The 23,209-nt window shown below is 34.0% G+C and overlaps 1 protein-coding gene across 2 annotated transcripts in view; it reads right to left on the reverse strand.

The window, feature by feature from the left end:
* The window catches only part of LOC142329278 (protein GPR107), a 128,988-nt gene that overhangs the window by 70,639 nt on the left and 35,140 nt on the right, over positions 1-23,209 (reverse strand). Inside the window, exons 10-13 of one of the 2 annotated variants that reach the window (XM_075373716.1) lie at positions 18,619-18,749; positions 16,648-16,789; positions 16,085-16,232; positions 14,992-15,863 (exon numbers count right to left, since the gene is read on the reverse strand). The exons of the other annotated variant lie outside the window; for it this stretch is intronic. Coding sequence (XP_075229831.1) covers positions 16,110-16,232; positions 16,648-16,789; positions 18,619-18,749 — 396 coding nt within the window. The 3' untranslated portion in view covers positions 14,992-15,863; positions 16,085-16,109. Of the gene's footprint in view, positions 1-14,991; positions 15,864-16,084; positions 16,233-16,647; positions 16,790-18,618; positions 18,750-23,209 lie in introns of those variants that run through there. 2 annotated transcript variants of the gene reach the window in all.

Genomic DNA, 23,209 nt, shown 5'->3' on the forward strand with positions numbered 1-23,209 from the left:
ATTTAGTTTCTATCATCTAGCAATAGTCAATAGTCTTAATTTGTAAGTAATTTTAAATTACATTTTTGATATGTTCTGCATCTTACTGAGGCAAAATTTAATTATTAAGCAAAGTGTAACCACTATGCTATACGATTATAAGTACAATGGATTAATGAATAAGAGTTATGATATGCAATTGAAAATAAATAAGAATTCATTAAATTCAAGTATTTTATTTTTGAGTACTGTACACAGAATAATTTTTGTGTTGTAGCAAATACCCTAAATAGGTAAAATATTTAAAACAACCTCCTACGAGGAGGTTAAATACCACTGTATTGGGAAAAGCTCTCCCACTCAATTTAGTAGTGAAAGTTCGGACAGCTATGTGGAGATTGCGAAGAAGCTGGGAGGCCAAGGTATTTGGGATGCAGTTTCACACCCGGTCACTACCAGAGCAGAACAGCGATCACAATGCACCGGATCTAAATTTCGTTCAGTTGTCAATCTCCCGCCTGCGGAAGAGGCTGCAGAGCCTCGCAATGGAAGCATGGCAGCTGGAATGGAACACCACGACTAAGGGAAGTCCTTGTATAAATTTAGAGAGATTGGGTCACCCTGAAACTTAGAGGTCATGGGGAAAATTGGCACTCACAAGTGGCAAGTCAATGTGGTCAGAGACGCATTGTTGGACCATGCGGGACTTCTTAGATGCAGTTGCTTTGTTCAACTGGAATCTGTGGTTTGCTTAAGGGAAAGACTCTTACCGCATTGCCATGGAAAGCTAACCCGAGTATGGCTGGCCACCAGCCAATTATTACGGCTCCAAGTGCTGACAGGTACTTGCTGGCATTCAGTGAATGCCTAGGCACGGCAGCAAATTGCTGCCTAGACGAAATAAGTTTTATTATGGATGTTATATATATTTTTAGTAATTGATGGGGTGTGCCTACCCATTTTAACAAATATATGACAAGTGAGCAGTTGGAACATGTAAGCCGATGATGTATGGCACCAAGCTTAAGACATAAATATTAAAACATGACTGCCAAAAAAAGATTGCTCTTTAATATAGGATAATTAAAGAGCATGCATGTTACAATCGATTCAGCCATTGAGCTATTATGATGGAACAAACATATACACACATACACCCTAAATACATTACACTCCTTTTTGGGCAGTCGTGTAAAAACACTAGTAAGACAACTTCACATGTACACATACGAGATTTCCGAAATGTTCAAAATGAAGCGTTGAGATATCAGTTATTCAAAAATGACTCATTCATCTGATAGATTTTTTAAATTTATATATATCATGTGTTTCAAATACTGGGGTTTTAAAGCTATGTAATATTTCTCAAGTTTCATGTACATTAATTAATTATACATGAAATGAAAGAGCGGCTGAAACAGTTTTAGCTGTGTGCAAGCTCTAAAGTCTACAGATTATGGTTGGTGAGAGCTAGCTTTGCAAATTAAATGATGTATCATGGCAATAAGGAGGAAATATAGTGCCGACTTATAGAGTTTTGCACAAAGTATAATTTAGTAATTGCCAACACCCAGTTTAAAAATCATAATAGAATAATATACACATGGAAAAAGCCAGGCGATACTGCAAGGTATCAGATAGATTATATCATGGTTAAGCAAAGATTTAGAAATCAACTCGTTGACTGCAAAACTTACGCTGAAGCAGACATTGATAGCGACCATAATTTAGTGATAATGAAATGTAGATTGGGGTATAAAAGCCTGAAGAAAAGGTGTCAGATGAATCGATGGAATTTAGAGAAGCTTGAGGAAGAGGAGGTAAAGAAGATTTTTGAGAAGGACATTGCAAGAGGTCTGAGTAAAAAAGATAAGGTAGAAAATGTAGAAGAAGAATGGGAGAATGTTAAAAAGGAAATTCTTAAATCAGCAGAAGCAAACTTCGGGGGAAAAAAGAGAACTGGTAGAAAACCTTGGGTTTCAGACGATATATTGCAGCTGATGGATGAATGTAGAAAATATAAGAATGCTAGTGATGAAGAAAGTAAAAGGAACTATCGACAATAAAGAAATACTATAAACAGGAAGTGCAAACTAGCGAAAGAAGAATGGATTAAAGAAAAGAGTTCAGATGTGGAAAGAGAAATGAACATTGGTAAAATAGATGGAGCATACAGGAAAGTAAAGGAAAATGTTGGGGGACACAAATTAAAATCCAATAATGTGTTAAACAAAGACGGTACACCGATTTATAATACAAAAGGTCGATAGGTGGGTGGAATATATTGAAGAGTTATATCAATGTTAAGGTTAGTTGCAAAATATAGAGAGACTGGTTCTGTTAATAACAAGGAACACAAAAGATCTGCGTCAGTGTTGAATACAGATACAGTCACTGAAATCAAAGACCGATTACTCGCCTCGCCAAATAAATCGATCAGACGTTTGTCTGCTGAAATTAATTTCTCTAAATCAACTGTTCATCGGGCGACCAAACAATTGCAATTACGACCTTATCGCATTCAAACGGATCATCAACTGCTTGAGCCCGACAAAGAAAAACGGCTACAATATTTTCAATGGTTCCCTCGACTTCTGCGTGAATTAATGTTATGGATTGGTTATTTTTCACAGATAAAGCATGGTTTCATTTGGATGGCTACGTAAACAGCCAAAACAGTAGAATTTGGAGTGCTGAAAATCCCCACGTTTATCACGAAAAACAATTACACCCGCAGAAGTTGGGCGTGTGGTGCGCGACATCGCGGAAGAAAATAATCGGTCCTATTTTTTTTCGAGTACACCATTAATGCAGAACAATATCAGGATATTTTATTTCAGTTCATTGCACTCTTGGAAGAGGAAGACAGACACTGCGGGCTACAACATGACGGTGCGACATCACACTACGCAGGTTCAACTTCTGATTTCGTTGAGGAATTCTTTGGTAATCGTGTTATCGGTCGAGGCTTGTGGCCACCAAGATCTGCAGATTTGACAGCGGCGTATTTTTTTCTAAGGGGTTATCTCAAAGAAAAAGCCTACAGCAACAAACCACGAACACTTGAAAGTCAATATTGAACAAGCTGTATTAAATATCCAGCCACAAATTTTGAAAAAAGTTGCAAGAAACGCTGTAAAAAGAATTGAAGCTTGTATTGAAGAAGATGGCGGCCACTTCCAACATTTACCCTAAATGTAAGGCAATGGATGGTAATAATAAAAATTACATTTACACATGCCTTTTTATTATTTCAATACCTACCAATATAAGGTTGGGTTGCGTTTTATATGGGACACCTGTATTTTTTTGTATTGTTGTGTCTGTATACCAACTTGAGAAGCTTCACATACCACAGTTTGAGAACTGCTGATTTAATAGATAAATGATAATAGTAAATTGTTATAAATTACACTCATCTCATTGTAATTTGAATTCAAATATGTATGTATGTATGTATTTAAATATGTATGTTTAGTAAGATTCATCATTGAAGGCAGAACTTAATAGCAAAGTGCAATATTATTTTTAAGAAATAAAAATCTAGTCAAAAATAGATTTAGCTCAGGAATGTAAAGGAAGGAGTGAATGGACTAAAAAGGAAATAATTAAACTGAAGACAACATTTGCTGAGATATAATTCAAGAATGACACTTTGGATGCAAAGTTACTAAATCTTCTGCAAATTTGTATAACCTTTTTTGTGTTTTTTGGACTAAGGGTCTCTTGAAACAAACATAACAAAAATCCTGAATCCTAAAATGTAGGTTGATTGCTATACTTTCCCTTTGTAGTTATGCTGCTCATCAGCAATAGAGGTTTGGATGAGTAAGTAAAATGACACTTCTTGTATAAAAAACAGCCATCTGCTAAAAATACAAAAGGCAAGGAACTTGAGTCTTCATAAAACAAAGAAATCGAACATTAGTTAAGTCATCTTGAATAATAATATTACATAAAATGTTTTCTTTTTTTACCTGAAATTTCCAAGTAACATTCTCAAAGTTTCATGAGGAAATATTTTTTAATGTCAAAATTACTAAGGTATATATATATATATTGATACTATTTTATAATCCAATACTAAGTAAGAATGATGATAAACTAATAATATCATCTAATAATGTAATAACCATGTAATTTTTCATTGAAAACATGTTTCACTGATATTAGCTGGAAGAAAATGACTGTGGGTTCATCAGAGAAACTTTCTCTATTAAATAAATAAATCTTTTTGATTTATCATTCTGATTGGTACATGAATACACATTGTAGGTACTCTACCAAAATTTGCCTGACTGAACCATGGAAAACTATGTCTCAAGTCAAATAGGTCAGCTGGTAACGGTGGTACATACACATGATCCTTTATAAACTCCCAAAGAAAAAAAATCACATGGGGGTCAGATCGGGCGAACATAAAGCCACGGCAAACAAGCCCTTTCTTCTGGTCTCTTGGTACCAATCTAGCAGTCAGGGAGAATTTCATTCAACCAATCACGTACAGATGCCAGTTAGGAGGCGCACCACCTTGTTGCCAAATAAAGTTCCATGGTTGGTATGGCAATTAAGGGAAGAGCTATAAGTGTAGCATATCAAGATAATTAATTCCAGGTGTACTAGCTTCCGCAAGAAAAAGAACCACCCATAAACTTGCAGTCAGGATATGGCACAAAAAAACATTCAGTTTTGGGGAGTCTTGTTTACACTGCAATATTTCATGAGGATTTTCTGATACTTTGGTGTGCATATTATGAATGTTGATTCAACACTGAATATGGTGTGATAAAGAAAAAGTCTTTATTGCCATTTTTTCTTTTTTTTTTTTTTGGTCTTCAGTCATTTGACTGGTTTGATGCAGCTCTCCAAGATTCCCTATGTAGTGCTAGTCGTTTAATTTCGGTATACCCCCTACATCCCACATCCCTAACAATTTGTTTTACATATTCCAAACGAGGCCTGCCTACACAATTTTTTCCTCCTACCTGTCCCTCCAATATTAAAGCAACTATTCCAGGATGCCTTAATATGTGGTCTATAAGTATGTCTCTTCTTTTAGCTATATTTTTCCAAATGCTTTTTTCTTCATTTATTTGCTGCAACACCTTTTCATTTGTCACTTTATCCACCCATTTGGTTTTTAACATTTTCCTATAGCACCACATTTTAAAAGCTTCTAATCTTTTCTTCTCAGATACTCCGATCGTCCAAGTTTCACTTCCATATAAAGCGACACTTCAAACATATACTTTCAAAATTCTTTTCCTGACATTTAAATTAATTTTTGATGTAAACAAATTATATTTCTGAGTAAAGGCTCGTTTCGCCTGTGCTTTTCAGCATTTTATGTCACTCCTACTTCGTCCATATTTAGTAATTCTGCTTCCCAAATAACAAAACTCTTCTCCTCTTATTTTCACATTCAGTGGGCCATCTTCGTTATTTCTACTACATTTCATTACTTCATTTTGTTCTTGTTTATTTTCATGCGGTAGTTCTAGCGTATGACTTCATCCATGCCATTCATTGTTTGTTCTAAATCCTTTTTACTCTCAGCTAGAATTACTATATCATCAGCAAATCGTAGCATCTTTAGCTTTTTACCTTGTACTGTTACTCCGAATCAAAATTGTTCTTTAACATCATTAACTGCTAGTTCTATGTAAAGATTAAAAAGTAGCGGGGATAGGGAACATCCTTGTCGGACTCCCTTTCTTATTACAGCGTCTTTCTTATGTACTTTATTACTGTTGCTGTTTGGTTCCTGTAAATGTTAGCAATTGTTCTTCTATCTCTGTATTTGAACCCTAATTTTTTTTAAATGCTAAACATTTTATTCCAGTCTACGTTATTGAATGCCTTTTCTAGGTCTATAAATGCCAAATATGTTGGTTTGTTTTTGTTTAATCTTCCTTTTACTATTAATATGAGGCCTAAAATTGATTCCCTTGTCCCTATACTTTTCCTGAAACCATACTGGTCTTCTCATAGCACTTCTTCCACTCTTCTCTCAATTCTTCTGTACAGAATTCTAGTTAAGATTTTTGATGCATGACTAGTTAAGCTAATTATTCTGTATCACATTTATCTGCTCCTGCTTTCTTTGGTATCATGACTATAACACTTTTTTTGAAGTCTGACGGAACTTCCCCTTTTCCATAAATATTACTAACCAGTGTGTATAATCTATCAATCGCTTCCTCACCTGCACTGTGCAGTAATTCTACAGGTATTCCGTCTATTCCAGGAGCCTTTCTGCCATTCAAATCTTTTAATGCTCTCTTAAATTCAGATCTCAGTATTGTTTCTCCCATTTCATCGAGAAATGGGAGAAACAATACTGAGATCTGAATCCCCTACTCGATGAAATCGAGTAGGGGAGTAAGCTTGACTTTTGAAATTTCATGGATGAGTGATTGATGGGTTGCGTTTTACATGGGACATCCTGTATAATATAAAATACAAAAGTATTCTATTATAAAATAAAATTATTTGTACAACAGATTTTCATTATTATTAATATTTATAACTACGTAATTCAATGTAGAAACGTGTGTTCAACTTATGATTTATGAGTAGAATAAGTAAGTAGTAAGTAAGTATAGGTAAGTTATTAGTAAGGTCATTATAATTATTATAATAATGGTTCCAAAAAACGATTAAACTAATTCCGACTTACTACCACAGTCCCATAGTTGTGATGATTCTAATTTGGAAAATAGTTTTGTTCAAGGGATGATTAATAATTTGAATGCCAAAACTTTGACCTAATTTATAATTCCAGTTCAGAGGCCGAAATTATTGATGATAACACAGTTGATTCTGGTTTTGAGGTTATGTCAGATACTGATAATGATTGCAATATTGTAGATGTAAACAATCCTAGGCTATCAACTAGTAAAACTAATAACAGTAATATTAATGCTAAAAATAATAATAGGGTAAAGTAACAATAATAAAAAGCAAAAAACTGATAAGCAGGTCAATATGGATTTTGACTGATCATTTATTGATGACCTATGATACCAGTATTCAATGAAAATAGTGGAATATCAAATTCAATAAATGCACTATCAAAGCCAATTAATGGTTCAATATTTTCCCTGTAAAATATGACGAAATATTTAAATCTGAAACTAACATATATTCAAAAGCTGTAACCAACAAACTGGAAAGAACAATTTGAAAAAAAAAATGTATGGAAGTGAGTGGGCAACTTAAAATTGCAAGAATTTTATCCATTTTTTCTATTATTTTACACATGGGTATTGTAAAGAAACCTAAATTAAGCGATTACTGGTCTACTAATCTATTAATATGCTATCCCTATCCATCACCTGCAATGGCTAGGGATCAGTTTTTATCCATTATTGTGAATTTTCATGTTTGACAATGCCAATACATTTCATATAATGAAGTAGACCAATGATCCTTTGCACAAATTATGACCACTTATAAATCTGGATATATTGAAAGCAGCTGCTTTCAATATATCCAGCTTTGTTTTTCAATTTGAGAATTTAATTGTTCAAGGGATTTGTGGTTTCAGAAGCAACAAAAACAAGCCCAATAAATATAGATTAAAAAGTAAATAAAGTTTGCGATTCTTCAGCTGATTATGTTCTGACATTTGAGGTCTACACTGGTCCCTTCTTCAAAGACTCCTTGCTGATTAGATAAAAAATGCACGATACACAGGTGTTCCATGAAGAAACAGAGAAACTTTCAGAACATGTATTGGTGAAAATAATGAAAAAAGTTCATGTAAATACAAGTCTGGAAAGCCTTTGTTTTGGAGTTCCGGCTACCAAAAGATTTAGGCTCTTCTAATAAAAAGAAGCCCTACTGTAGTAATTTTTGGGACCCACATTATGGAGTAATAGTTTTTAAAATATCTGATGTAAAACACAAAATTCAGTGTCAAGAAACAAGTTCTCTTTTGGTTTTTAGTACAATAGCTTTGGTAAATTATTAATAAATGCAAAATGTTTAATAACAAAACTTGTAGAGAATTAATGTAAATGGAGCCAGTAAAAAGAAATAAAAAATTTTAAATATCGGTTTTTATTGAAGCAAAACAGACAAAAAATCATACTATTTTTTGGTGTATGAGCATTTATGAACGAAAGGATCATGTTTGTTTTCTGTTAAACACCAAGTAAATCATCGTGCTAATGATTCAGCATAGCTGAGGCATTAGTACAAGACCGAATGGGTTGGTATAGTGATGAACACATCTTCCCAAATCAGCTGATTTGGAAGTCCTCATTCAAGTCCTAGTAAAGGCAGTAAATTTTATATGGATTTGAATACTAGATCATGGATATCAGAGTTTTTTGGTGGTTTTTTTTTTTGTTTTCCGTAGGAGGAAAAAGCTCTGCCAGCTGCTGCTAGGACCGCTCTGATGGCAAGTGCGGAGCTCTCACCCACTAAAAAACCTTCCCCTCTAGTCACGCAGGCCTAATCCATATGGTATGTACACAGCCCCTGCACAACCACCCGGGCGCTCTTGTCACTGAATTAGAATAGCCAGAGCGATGTCCCAAGGGGATCATCGGTTAACGACTCTGAGGAGTCCTCACCGCCCATAGCCATCCAACCACGGTCTCTCTGCCTCAAGTCAATTGCAGTCTTCCTGCCCCTCTCCTCCGCTGCCTTGTTTATAATTATGGCTGACACCACAGTCGTCACTCTCATCCAAGCATCTCTGTCACCCAAAATCATACTTATTACATAATCCACATTAACTGCGCCATGGCTCATCATGGCAGCCCTCAAGTCTCTCCATCTCGTGCATGAAAATACTATATGTTTTGCCATATCCTGCTCCCCAATATCATAGCAGCATCTCGTGGTACTCCTACTCATACGGTACAGAAAATCATTAAAGCACCCTTGCCCAGATAGAAACTGGATGAGCTCATAATTGTTGTTACCATGTTTCCACTCTACTCAGCTTCTGACAACACTGATGAGCCAGTGTGTCCACTGTCCAGTCTCCATCACATTCCAAGCTCTGAACATCTTATCGACAGCCACTTTCCTCTCACTCCCCGAAGCAATAGAATGTTTCATCCTGGCCTGCAGATCAATCGGTGGCACACCACCTATGACTGATGCCGCTTTTGTACCTATCGTGCGTTTCCCTGCAATAACCTGCAGATTGAGCTGTCATTGGCTCAACAACCTCCTTCTGTTGCGTGCCCTATCAAGAGAACCAACCCAAACAGACACCCCATAGAGCAGTACTGAAGAGTATACACTGGACAGTAGCCTCCTCTTCGCTGTATTGGGGCCACCCATTTTGCTCATCAACCTTGTCAGGGCTTGGACAACCTGCACACCCTTTCTGACATCTTCCTCGACGTATATGGAGAAAGACCTGTGCCTATTCATCCAAATCCCCAGATACTTCGCCACCAGGCAAGGGTAGACAAATGTTTCATCCAGCAAGAATTGAAGAGGACTCAATCTCTAGTGTCCGTGTCCAGTCATGACAACCATCTTCACTTTATCATCTGCCATCCTCAGTCCATTAGTGGTCAGCCATCCCCTCACCAAGTCCACTGCCTCCTACCCCACAGCCAACAGCTCGTCTTTGGTTTTACTGAATAACACCAATGCCAGGTCATCTGCAAACGCCACTGGTGTGACCCCCTCCAGAGACTCCTGTCGTAATACTCCACGAATGCTATGTTCCACAAAGCTGGACTCAAGACTGACCCCTGAGGTTCACCCCTTTCAACAGAGAACTTTTCTTCTCCCTCCTCAGAATTTTCTACCTGTCTCTGAAATACTCCTGTATGACTCTCCTAAGGTACGGCAGGATTTGCTTGTCCCGTAATTCGTGAAACATAACTTGCCATGGAATTTCATTAAAAGCATTTCAAATATCGAGGAACATAACTGCCCCAATTCTCCTGGTCCACCATGTCCCTGCAACCGCTGTCGCTGGCCTCACAATGCTCAGAACTCTCCCAACGGCATCCAACTTGGAAGCCATACTGATCTGCATGCAGCCCTCCAGAAGCCTCCACTACTTCATTCAATCTCCACAAGAGCATTCTCTCCAATAATTTGGTGAAGCAGTCCAATAGGCATAATTTCATGTCACACTAGTTTGTCAAAAGCAAAGTATGGCACATCCTATGAAAAGAAAATCTTCTATCCTTACCACGTGCAGAAGGTTCAATATATGCTGAAAACTTCAGCTGGTTCAGCAGTCAGACTTCTAGACAACGCTGATAAGGTAAATTCAATTTTATTTACTGATTAAGCCACTTTTACAAGAAACAAAGTCTTCAGTTCTAAAAATACTCATTTATGGAGCAAAGACAATCCACATGGTACTCTGGAAACTAGTTTCCAACATAGATTTCACATTAATGTATGATGTGGCATTATTTATGACAAAACTCTAGAACCATTTGTTTTTAATGGTTTTTAAACCATCTGTTTTTATGGAAGTGCATACTTTCATTTCTTGAAAAATAATTTTCCGGCTCTTTTGGAGGATGTACATCTACAAACTAGATTGCAAATGATTTTCCAGCACGATGGTGCAATGCCACATTTTTCTTTAGTAACTACAAATTACTTGAATGCTAATTTCTTAAACTGGATTAGACATGGTGGACCAATCGATTGGCCACCACGATCACCTGACCTAATGCCACTAGATTACTTCATTTTAGACCACATGAAAATGATAGTACCAACAAAAAGTTAATCATTAAAATATGAAATGATATTATATACAAAAGATTCTGAGATGATATGGAAAGCCACTGGAAGTATTTTATAACAGGCCTGTGTACATTGTGAAGGAAGGAATTTTGAACAATTACTGTAACTGAGGTTGTTATTCTGTTACCATTTATAATTTCATGTGTTTTATTTTTTTGTTTTGCAATATTAAGAATAATTCTTAAAAAAACAAAAGAATTGGAAGAACCTGCATCAATAAAAAGTATCAGAAAGACGGGCAGTGGTGGATTGTGTCCAACAAAGTTATATACAAAGAGTTAGAATCCATCACTGATACCATGCATACGATGAAACTAGGATTCTTGGGCATATCATGAGGATGAGAGATTCAAGACTTCTGAAACAGCTTGTGCAGTATGATCTCGATTTGAAAAACACCAAGACAGAATGCAGATGGATCAGAGAAATAAGAGAGCATCCAAAGAAAAATGCTCTTATACCATAAGACATCACAGATAAGATAAAATTAAACAAGAAAATCAAGAACAAAGATACTTGCTTCACATTCACAAGAAAAACTCACAAAACAAACATTTTCAACACTAGAAAAGATACAAAGATCGGAACATATGAAAAAGTACTGGGAGAACTGCAAGGCCCATACAATCCCATCAAAGAGACTTGGAAAATGGACTGGCTAAAATGAATCCTACACAGTCATAAACAATAATAATCAAGAATAATATTTATTAGGTACAGAAAGAGTGATACGATTTTGTCTTTTTTTCTGTCTGTCTTATTTCAGTAAAAAACTGATTAAAAAGTTTATTTACTTTTTATTGGCTGTATTTACATTAATTTTCTCATAATTAAATTCTCTGCAAGTTTTGTTATTAAATCTTCTCATTTATTAGTAATTTAACAAAGCTATTGCACTATAAACCTAAAAAAAAAACTGTTTTTCAACACTGAATTTAATGTGGAACCTGTTTTATCCTATTTCATAACTGTAATTACATAAGTAATCGCAAACTTTACTCCTTAATTTGGGGTTCCAAAAATTACAGTAGGTTTCTTTTTATTAGAAGAGCTGAAATATGGGTGAAATCTTTTGCTACCCGTTACGGCTAGTGAAAGATTTCACCCATACTTGAAAATGAAGCGTTTCCAGACCTATGTTTTATATGAACTTGTTTCATTATTTTTACAGTAGAATTTGTCCTGAAAGTTTATCCGTGGGACAGCTATATATGGATAGGTTTTATAGCTTGCCTGCGTTTTTTGTGGTTTAGAAATACCAAAGGTGTTTGAAGTTGTATACTGAACCATAAAGAATTAACTAAGATAATAAATGTGGTTGTCAAGTCTAAAAAAAATTGTATATTTCAGCCGATAGAGTACAATAAAAATTTTTAGCATGGTTTGGGGATGATGAAAACATGCTGCTTGTAAATAAATTGAGGTTGTGTAATTATTTATTATTGTTTTAGGGTTTAATACGACCATTATTATTTTTTCTGATCAGTCTCGAAATAAAAACCCGCGCAAAAATCTGATGAACCTTTGCACATATGTGTTGTGCAGCGTCTCTAGTATGGCCTTCAATCACGCCGTGTCACTTCGTTTAGTTCCGAACACGCAGCTAGCACGTAAACATGTCTACAGCAGTAGCATCTCCCGCCAAGAGTGAAGTGCCTGCGGTAATTCGATTTCTTCAAGCTGAGGGGTGTAATGCAGCTGAAATTCGTTGACGAATAATTAATGTGTACGGTGAAACTTCTATGAGTGATAGCAAAATGTGACAATGGTGCAGGAACTTTAAAGCAGGACATGCAGATGTTCATGATGCAGGCGGTCAGGGACGGAAGCGAGTGTCAACCAATGATCTCGTTGAGCAAGTGGATGAGGCAATTCAAGAAAATTGTCGGTTCACAATTTCTGTATTGAGTGATTCGTTTTCTGAAATTTCAAGGTCAGCTCTCTACACCATTGTGAGTGAGAGACTTCAGTACCACAAACTGTGTGCGAGATGGGTTCCCAAGATGCTGTCCGACCATCACAAAACAATGAGAATGGATGCCTTCTTAACGTTTCTCCTGCACTACCACAATGAAGGAGAAGATTTTTTGAACAAAATTGTCACAGGGGACGAGACATGTGTCTATTTTGAAACTGAAGAAACAAAAGAACAATCCAAAAAGTGGATGCATTCTCATTCTCCCAGTAAACCAAAGAAGTTCAAGCGAACCTTCTCCAACAGAAAGTGTATGGCTACTGTGTTCTGGGATCGGAATGGAGTTCTCTTAGTGGAATTCATGGAACGTGGCACGACCATCACTGCAGCCTCATACTGCGTGACTCTTCAACGTCTACGAAGGGCAATTCAGAATAAGTGGAGAGGCATGTTGTCATTAGGCATTGTCTTTCTCCATGACAATGCTTGGCCGCACACTGCAGCTGCAACAAAGAAGCTCCTGCAGCGTTCTCATTGGGATGTGTTTGATCACCCACCATACAGCCCAGACTTGGCACCATCTGATTTTCACCTCTTTGCTCACGTGAAACGCTGGCTAGGAGGACAAAATTTTGGCACAGACATCGAGCTGCAGACCAGCGTAAAAACATGGCTGAAAACACAGGCGGCTCCGTTCTATGATGAGGGTATTGGAAAGTTGGTACCACGCTACAACAAATGTCTAAATCGAAGTGGCGACTATGTAGAGAAATAGCGTAATTATGTAAGTACTTGTTACAAATAAAAAATTTTTTATTTTCACTGTGGTTTTAATTTCGTGACTGATCAGACCTTGAAAAAAAATAACCCTCGTATGTACTGTATTTCTACCTGAAGAAGATCGTACAGTCAGTATTAGTTGCAAACACCTTGAGCCAGCCGTTCCAATGTGTGATGACACTGTAAAAGTTATTATAAGAGAAGATAGGCAAGCAACCGGGCAACTGATATCATTTGACAACACTGAAGGGGTTGTTAAACTTAGTAATGATGAAGTAAAATTGCTTGCTTTACAACTATTGTGTCGAAATGTTAAAGCTGAACATTAAATTATTATAAATATGTGTTATTTGTATATTACACAATGCTGCAGTTTTTTATTGATTTATTATCAGTTTTTTAATATTATTTGAAAGGTATATTTTATTTATAATTTTGGATTCAAATGTCATCATATGTAAGATAGGTTAAATACAGTTAATTTTTAATTTAACCTATGGTATATATGTAAAATATATATAATTTCAACCTGTTACATTATGAATGGTTAATTACTCTTTCTTATTTTCAATATCTGTACTGTCTTACTGTTTAAGAGTAAAATATTGGACTATAAAATATGTTTCTGCAGGATACATGTACATTATAAAATTCACATAATAATGTTGATTTATACAATAACTATCATAATAGTTAATCAAAATAATTCTGAGATCCAAATTTATTTTTATTTTCTGGTTCATGCTTTATTACTTTTTATTACCTAATTAATCCTGCTGCTCTTCGATCATGAAAAGAAGCATTTATCTGACAAATATCTATCTGCAGTGCTGTATGTGCTATAACAATTAATCACTGTTGAGCCCTATAATTAATTCTAATATTATTGTCTTTAAATAATCAATTCTTGTCTTGTATGAGTGTAGAATGCAAAAGCAGAACTGTATGACTTGCAAAGTTGTAAGCTTGTGTGAGATGGTAAGGTACTGGTGAAGATAGCTTAATGAAGAGACGATTTGTATTTATTATGATTTATTTGTACATGAAAATGTATTTGTATATATTAAATATTGAAAAAGGAAATTTTATGTTGTCAAAGAAAGAAAAGAGGTATCAGTGAAAATCATGTATGTTTCCATTAGAAAAATCTAATGCTGAAAAACATACTGTACAGAAAATAGTTTATTGAGATGATAAAGCATACAATAATATAAATGCTATCATCATAATAATGTTTTACCTGAAAAAATTAAACTAAACATACACGTACATCAGTAACAGTAACTCTTGAATACATGTGACACCACTATTTAAAAGTTTACATATCATTGTCAGTTTAGCTTTTTTTCAGCAATTATTGTTTAACAAGGTCAAATAATACTGCTAAGAACTTAACAAATGTTCTAATATGGAATATGTAAAAACAAGAACATAATCTACATATCTAAAAGTTATCACATTCTGAACAGATACTCTGCTTCACTGGAAACAATCTTCAATTGGCTCTAATGAGAAATTTAAAGTATTTAAAAAAAATTATTTTTCATAAATAGTAGGATAAAAACAAAAAACAAATTTAGATATTTTATTTTAAGTTTATTTACAATAAGAAAACTTAAACATAACAAACTTAATGCTAATTAAAATAAAATACATTCATTTCAACTAGAAAACAATAAAATATCTCAATTAAAAATTAAACAGGAATGCTTACTCAACAACAATAAAAAAATCTGTAAAATGTTTAAAACAAAATTAAATTCTGCAAAACATGTCTAAATAGTTATATAAAGCAAACAAAGCATATCTAAATAGTTTTTATCAAATATTAATTGCCATAAAAATGTAGAAATCTAATCACAGTGAAAGAAATTAACAGCACATATTAAAAGAATAATGTATTTTAAATCTGCTTTCCTTAGTGTTAAGGCTTTAAAAATAAAATTACCTTAAAATGAGCGAGACAAATAATATACAATTACTACAAACAATATGATGGAAGAGAGTTCTAAATAGAATCATAAATCAATTATAAACAATTTTATTTAATTTGTAATTTTATAATTTACACAGCTGAAAATGAGAGTAACCTTTAAAGGGGAATTAAATTATAAAAACCAGAATATAGTCAAATTTGCTAAAAACATTAAAATGATCACTAGAACCTAATATTGCATTAACATGGATAACACTAGAAAAGTCTAAAGGTCACACAATTCAAGTTTTGCAAGAACTACTTTTGTTGTTTACTACCTTGCACTTTAAGAATGAATATAATATACTGACTTTCACTACTGTTTACCAATAACTCACTGAACAACCTTTTGTGTTTACCCATTTACCCACTGTCCATACTGGTACACTCATGACGTACTCTTCACTTGTAGTTAAAATACACTGCATAGAACCAACTGGTAATGACAATCATAAACTCATGCACAACCTGTTAAGCAAAAACACTACATTTATCTCGAGGTCAGCACACAAACATTAGGCACTGGTGATTGCTTTTACATTAATTATTACTTGCTCCACATGTTAGCTTTACAAATATTCTAAAACGAACATTGGAAGTTTTGATTAGCTAAATAAGGCACATCTTTCCTATCAATTTCATATTTACTACTTTGTAATTTATACATAATAAAGATTCTATAACCTTACACGTCAACATCATCATCATCTACATTCACTTGAAAGAAGGCTTGGCAGAGGCTGGTCTAAATTTGTAACCGGTCATTACAAAGAAAACATACGTAACCATCTCTTTAAACATTTCATCCAACCACTCGTACTGAAATGGTACTGTCATCTGAAACAGCAGAAAACTTATAGAAATACAAAAAGAAATATCAAACCTTAAAATTAAAGTTTCTCCACAAATGTAACTAATCCTAGAAACATCATTCATTCATTTTGTGAGGATGTAGCTAGTTCAAACTGACAACATTAAATTAAGAACATCCTTTTTAAGAAGGTTTTTTTATGATTTTTCTCAAATACTGGCACATGAAAATAACATCTGAATAGTTTATTTTGTACTACATTTAAAATATAAAAACTTATCCTAATAATATCAAAATATAATCAAAACAAAAGATGTGAGATGTCATCCTAAAGCTCACAAAATATAGGCTGTAAATCGCCAATAATTAATAACATAAAGAGTAGAAGAGAAAAAAATTACATCTCATTAAGGAGGAAGTGTATAGAATCTATTTATTTACCTGTAACAAATATACAATGATTCGTGTAAAGTAAAGGTAACATACAATCATTATATAAAAATGTTGAAATAATTTCAGTTTCCTCAGATTAATAGCAGCTGTACCATCAGTATGTGATGCTTCTCGTAAACGGCGTATTGACCTGAACAAAAAATTAGTTAAGTTAAAATTTGCTAGCTAATTAACACAAATAAAATCAATTTAAAATAATTAAAAAAAAGTAGAATAAGTTCATAAAAAAAATAATAAATAACTTTTTAAAAGCCACTTGTAAAATAAGATTGCAAAAATAAATGTAGTACAGTACATACCTGTAATCATTTAAAACTAATTACATTGTTTTGACACTCCTGTCTGCTATGAACTGCTACTGCCAACTAATTGCCCTGTAATGTCATGCAATTATTACCTTAATCTTTTTAGTAGGGCCAGATTTTTATTGATTATGGGTAATCAATAAATAATAATTTAATCAAGTTTTCACATAAATAATAATGTGCTTAGAGGTGAGCTGGGCCATGATCCTTTATATAAAGTGCATCCATTACTTGATGCCTTACAGAAAAAATTTCAAAAAGCTTACCTTTCTGGAAAAAGTTTAACCATAGTTGAAGGGATCTGTAAATTTTGCAGTAGGCTGTACTTTAAACAGTACATTCCCAAAAAGCTCAGAAAAGATGGCATCAAACTGTTCATGTTACCAGAGCCTACTAGAGGCTATGTTTGGAATTTTGATGTGTACAGTGGACAATGTAATAACATAGTTGATTAGACTAAAAATCTGCTTGAATCTTTGACAAATAATGGATGTACTTTATACACAGATAGATTTGACACTATTCCAGCATTAGCTTCAGAGCTAGAAAAGCTAAAAACTGTTTTAGTGGGTACAACAATAAAACAAAACACTAGGCTGCAGCGTGGACAAGTGTTTCGTAGAAAAGACAATATTCTTTCATTATGCTAGAAAGATAAGTGTGATGTATGGGACATAAGGCTGATATGCTCACATACAAAGGCAGGTTTAGAAGAGAGGTAACCAAACCTGCTTGTGTAATTAACTACAATAAAAATAAGCTTGGGGTCGATTTATCAGACCAGGGATATCATATGGGGCTTAACAACATAGGTCCGTCCATCTTGTGGTGGCAGAAACTGGCCTTCCATATGATTCTCATGTCTTTAGTTAATTCTTACATTTTGTATAACCAAGTAACTATGAAAAAACTTAGTACAAGACAGTTCATAAAGAATTTGTGGTTGTAACTTGGTGTGTCAGAAGAACCATGTCAACCAAGCACATCTGGAACTCAACTGAGCAGACTTGCTGCAGGAAAACACTTTTTAGAAAAAATTCCTGTACCTCCAGAAAAAAAAAAAGATGTCATAGAATTTGCAAGGTCTGCTCTGAAAAGAGGACAAAAGAATATGGGAAGGCAACCAGAAAAAACACATCATATCATTGCTGTGAGTGTAAAGTGGCATTATGCAAACAGCCTTGTTTCAAGCAGTTTCATTTAAAAAAGAATTATCTGTAAATTTTTGTGTTCCAAACTAAGTTAGTATATTTTAGAGAGTGTAGTTTTAAAATAAAGAAATAAATATTAGTGTCAGTGACGTTGAAAGTGTAAAGAAAGTGAGCCGCATCCCTAAAAATTCTTTTTTCATACTGTAAACATGCTTTGGAAAATACATTACATCTTTGTATTTATAGATATTACAGCTGTATACTATATATCATCTAAAACTAGAAGTTGCAAGGAGTGCAATGGCACTTCCATTGGTCATGTAAGTATATATCTTTTTTACATTTAATTTGAAAAACTTTCAAATATTGACAAAAATAGCTAGCATTCTTTAAATGAACTCCTTTTTATGCCCTAGCGTAAGTGTTAAGTAGTGCGTAATGTACTACATTTTATTATTTCATAACTCTTATCAAATAATTAAAACATAATTATTGAAACTTACCATAGAACAGAACACAGTATGACTCCACAACATAACAAATCTACCAACATGAAAACATCTAACAAAGTCTGGGGCTCAATACCACTTTCTTCTGATTCATCTATTATAATACTGGCAACATTAGCCAAAACCTGAAATAATAGAATACTAAAATAATTTTTAAAAACTAAATAAAGTATTTCATATAAATATTTTTTATCCAAATACAACACAATTCCAATAATTTTAACAAACTTTGACAAAGATGCCATGCCTGGTAATGATGTTTTTATGGATCCTTTCACAGGGTTCTTTGTTGTTTGCTGCATGGTTGGTGCAGCAGGAACTTTATGTTATCCTGTAATGACTGAAGTGATTGTAGATGAACCACCAATTCCAGCAGAAATTACCTTCTTGTCAGTATTCAATGCTGCAGAAGCAACTGTAAGGGACCAGCAACATTCTTCATCGACAGAATGAGAAAACCAGTTCACTATTGGAAGAAGTCTGTAGCTGTAAATGGTGACTACTTGAAATACTTGTTCTGACAAAGCTTCTACCAATTTGGTCAGTTCTTTACATAAAACGTGTTCTTTCTCTTTTTGTACGTTGCTTGTGAGAGCTTGTACAAAACTAATATCAAGTTGTACAGGATTCATATGCTGAGGGATTTTCTGCATCCCCGATGTGCTACAGGAAAGGATACTTTCTGAACAGTTCAAAATGGCTTTTTCTTCTTTATAAATGGGGCATTCTCAAGACCTTGTCAAGTGTGGACCTTTATAATTTACACATTTTTCTGCCCCAGCTCATGTGATGTCATCGTGTCCCATACAGCCACAACACCCACAAACTTCTTCCTTTATACAACCAGTTTTGGCAAGACCAAACCCTGACACTGAAAGCAGCATCTGAGGTTTAGTATGTATGGTCGTACATGGACAGAAAAATAGCCAGTTCTTATCCATTCAGGAACCGTTAAAACAGAGAAGGTTAGAGTGAGTGAGTATGTTGGCACATCAACATCATTCTTCTTCCTTATAATCCTCTGCACAGAAGTGACTGCCTGCAGTGATAGGTCTTATGATATTTCTGCTAATTCAATACAGCCAAGTCATGGCAAAAGATCATTCCCTTGCAGAAATTTAGTTTTACAGTAAAGGTTTTACCTTCCTCATTATATTAAATAACAAGAAACGTATAGTTGTTAATTTACCACTCTTTGGTACATATCTTTTTTTCCTGTTTAGCCTCTGGTAATTACCTCACAGGTAATACTTCAGAGGATGAATGAGGATGATATGTGCGAGTATAAATGAAGTATAGTCTTTTATAGTCTCAGTTCAACCATTCCTGAGATGTGTCGTTAATTGAAACCCAACCACCAAAGAACACAGGTATCCATGATCTAGTATTCAAATCCGTGTAAAAATAACTGACTTTACTAGGACTTGAATGCTGGAACTCTCGACTTCCAAATCAGCTGACTTTGGAAGACGCGTTCACCACTAGACCAACCCAGTAGGTTTGGTACATCTCTTTCTACTTTGTTACACATTATCAGCTAATGTCGGTTGAAGTCTCTCCAAACTCCCTGGTTTGTTGGTTTTTTCACGTGGATCAACAACTACTAAGAGATTTTTAATTGGGACTGCCACATGGTTCCCACAAGTACCGGCAATATAACAGACCACCCCAGAATAGCGCAATTATACTTGAACTAGGGCTGCATACAACTGGATTCACCCTGTTGCCCAGAGGACATCATTTTAGATTCACTACATAGAGCCATCCACCCATCAGTATTAGAGTTATAGTTAGATTTTGTGTTTCATAAGGTGTCACACCCCCAAGTGTATGTGTAAGAAACAATGTAAGATGTTGTTGTGTAAAGGTATACACTGTAATTTGTATAGGGTTTGTGGTGTGGTGTATGTGTATGGTATAAAAGGTTCAGCAGCTCAGTGTCTAGTGGAAAGAAAAGCTGCATAAGCTAGATCTGCAGAGATGCCAACCCCCAAAATCTTAAAGTAAGACTCCCTCTCGGAGCATTTATGGTGATGAAGCTATTGATCGAAATACTGTGAGTAGGTAGGCAAAAAAATTTTGTGCATCATAATCTGGAAAAGCAAATATTGAGGATGAAATCTCACAGCATTCAACCAGTTCTGTGATTGATGAGAAGCACTATCCTGAATCCATAGAAGAAGTCACTCGCTTTGTGACAATCCCAGTAACCATATCACCCAATTTGAACTTATTCCACATCATCCACACTCACCAGATTTGATGCCCTATTATTTTCACTTCTTTCTGCAATTAAAGAGGCATATTATGGATATTCATTTCACCAAAGATGATGAACTTAAGAATTTAGAGAGGTCATGGATCAAGGAAAGACTAGCAACATTCTTCATTGACAGAATGAGAAAACCAGTTCACCATTGGAAGAATGGTGAACTTCTATTAACAGTGAATTACTTAAGCATTAATTACTTAGTTTGGTTATTGAGAGACACCTCAGTCGAGATTATATTTTTTTTATCAAGAGATTTATAAAAAATATAATTCACACTGATGTAAAGCCTGGTTTCTTTTACATAATTTAAGAACTTATTTAAACTACAAGAAATACGTCATTTATATTTGAAGGAAATCCTAGTAAACATTTTGTTTTTGGAAGTATGCCATTTTTAAGTTAAATTGTGGTCTTTTACCTTTACCTAACATAAATTTTGGGTTGTTTTTGGTGACTATTTCCAGTCTTTTAAAAAATAAATATCTCCAAACCCTAACAGTAACAAAATAATTATTTATAAGTAGTAAATAGTTTTATAACTATAATTAAAAAATGTGGTTCTACATGAAATTGGAAACATATAAATATCAAGATAATCAAGAAGGCATTTTAAATTTTTTGTGGAGTTTCTGTGATCTGTGATTATTGGATTGGAAGAGGAAATCGGCACTACACTCTGTAGTGAAGATTATATATAATTAAAGAGATCAACAATAATCAAAAATCTAAACCAATTCCTACTATTAAATACATTAAAGTAATATCTCAAATAATGTTTGGAAAAAGAAATATTTTGTTATTAATAACAACGTAGCTTATTAAATATTTCATTACATAGACTATGAAATTATTAAGATTGTTAAATTAGAATATGTAAATTTCTCAATGCTAATTACCAAAAGCGACTTTAAGAGCAAAATAATACTCATAACTAACAATACTTACCTGGCTGGATTTATCGAGCTTGGTCCTAAAATGACTGCCAGAAAAATATATTATTAGTATTAAATAAAGATACATTTTTAATTAAAGAGTTAAGTTACAATTATAATTTCCTCAATAATGTTTCCCATAAAAAGCTTATGACTTTACAGCAAAATCCCTTTCTTGTTTTAGTCATTTCTGGACTGATGTATTTCAGTAATTTAATTCAGTGCAGGGGGATAATAAGCTTGTTTTTTTAAATATTTTTACTAAGTTACTGTTTTTATTGATATTCAGAACCTTTTTTATGAAACTTTATAAGATAAATTTTGAATATATACATGTTTCATGATATTGATTAAATATGTAAAGTGGTGGGAAGAGGAGGATACCACTATCACCATAGACATCATATTTCAAAATTTTACTGAACTATTTATGTGCATACTTACTTAGTAATTTGTTAAGGATTGATAGTCAGGGTAGCAATAACTAGAAGCTGCAACCATTTCTTTGCCAGCTTTTACTTTCCTGGCATCACACATCTAGAACTAGTTGTAAGAAGGAAAGCAGTAATCAATCAAAAAATGGGGTAAGGATTTTTGCATTTTTTGACATTTCATGACCCAAAAAAATAAAAAGTGGGTGTAATGTTTGTACATGTGTATCTTGGCATGAAGTTTAATCTTAACCAACGGTTTATTTGTTGTACATTTTTCAGTGGATTTTTTTTATTTTCTTCCATTTAAACACAATAAATGTAAAAAAAAGATCTCTTGGGAGGTGATTTTCAGGTAGAGAAGCAGAAAAAAGTAAAAAATATTGAATTTTTTTTTAAATTTTTAAACTTTTTCCATTTATTATTATTTTTTTTCACTGCAAAGACTAAATAACCAATGCTAGAAAAGTATAACTTCGTTGTCAGTTTTTTTTATTTATGATTTTCATTTACCTGGTTTCATTCCATAGCTGTGTACTTGAATAAATAAAAATGAAGTAATTATTGCAAAGTAATACTTTGTAATGAGTAAGTTACAATAGTTGTTGAAAGTGACCTCATTTATGTGATTCACATAACTGAGTATGACGTTGCGTGGTCTTAAACACATATGGTAACATTTATTGTGGAATTGGAGGGACATATTGTTCAATTTTGCTGTACAATTCGGGAATGGTGTAAGGATGAATTTTGTAAGCAGCAACCTTAAGATATTTCCACAAGAAAAAGAAACGAGGAGATAAATGAGGACACTGAGGGGCTACAATCCCTTCGAAATCACTTGTCCATGAAAACACTGACCCTAATCATTTATCACTTTTATTACTTTTCTAATCATTAATCTTTAATGATTAGAAAACTGATTTATAGCCATAAATTTTGTTATGATT

The sequence above is a fragment of the Lycorma delicatula genome, chromosome 8 (genome assembly GCF_047948215.1).
Source record: "Lycorma delicatula isolate Av1 chromosome 8, ASM4794821v1, whole genome shotgun sequence".
Taxonomy (NCBI): Eukaryota; Metazoa; Arthropoda; class Insecta; order Hemiptera; family Fulgoridae; genus Lycorma; species Lycorma delicatula.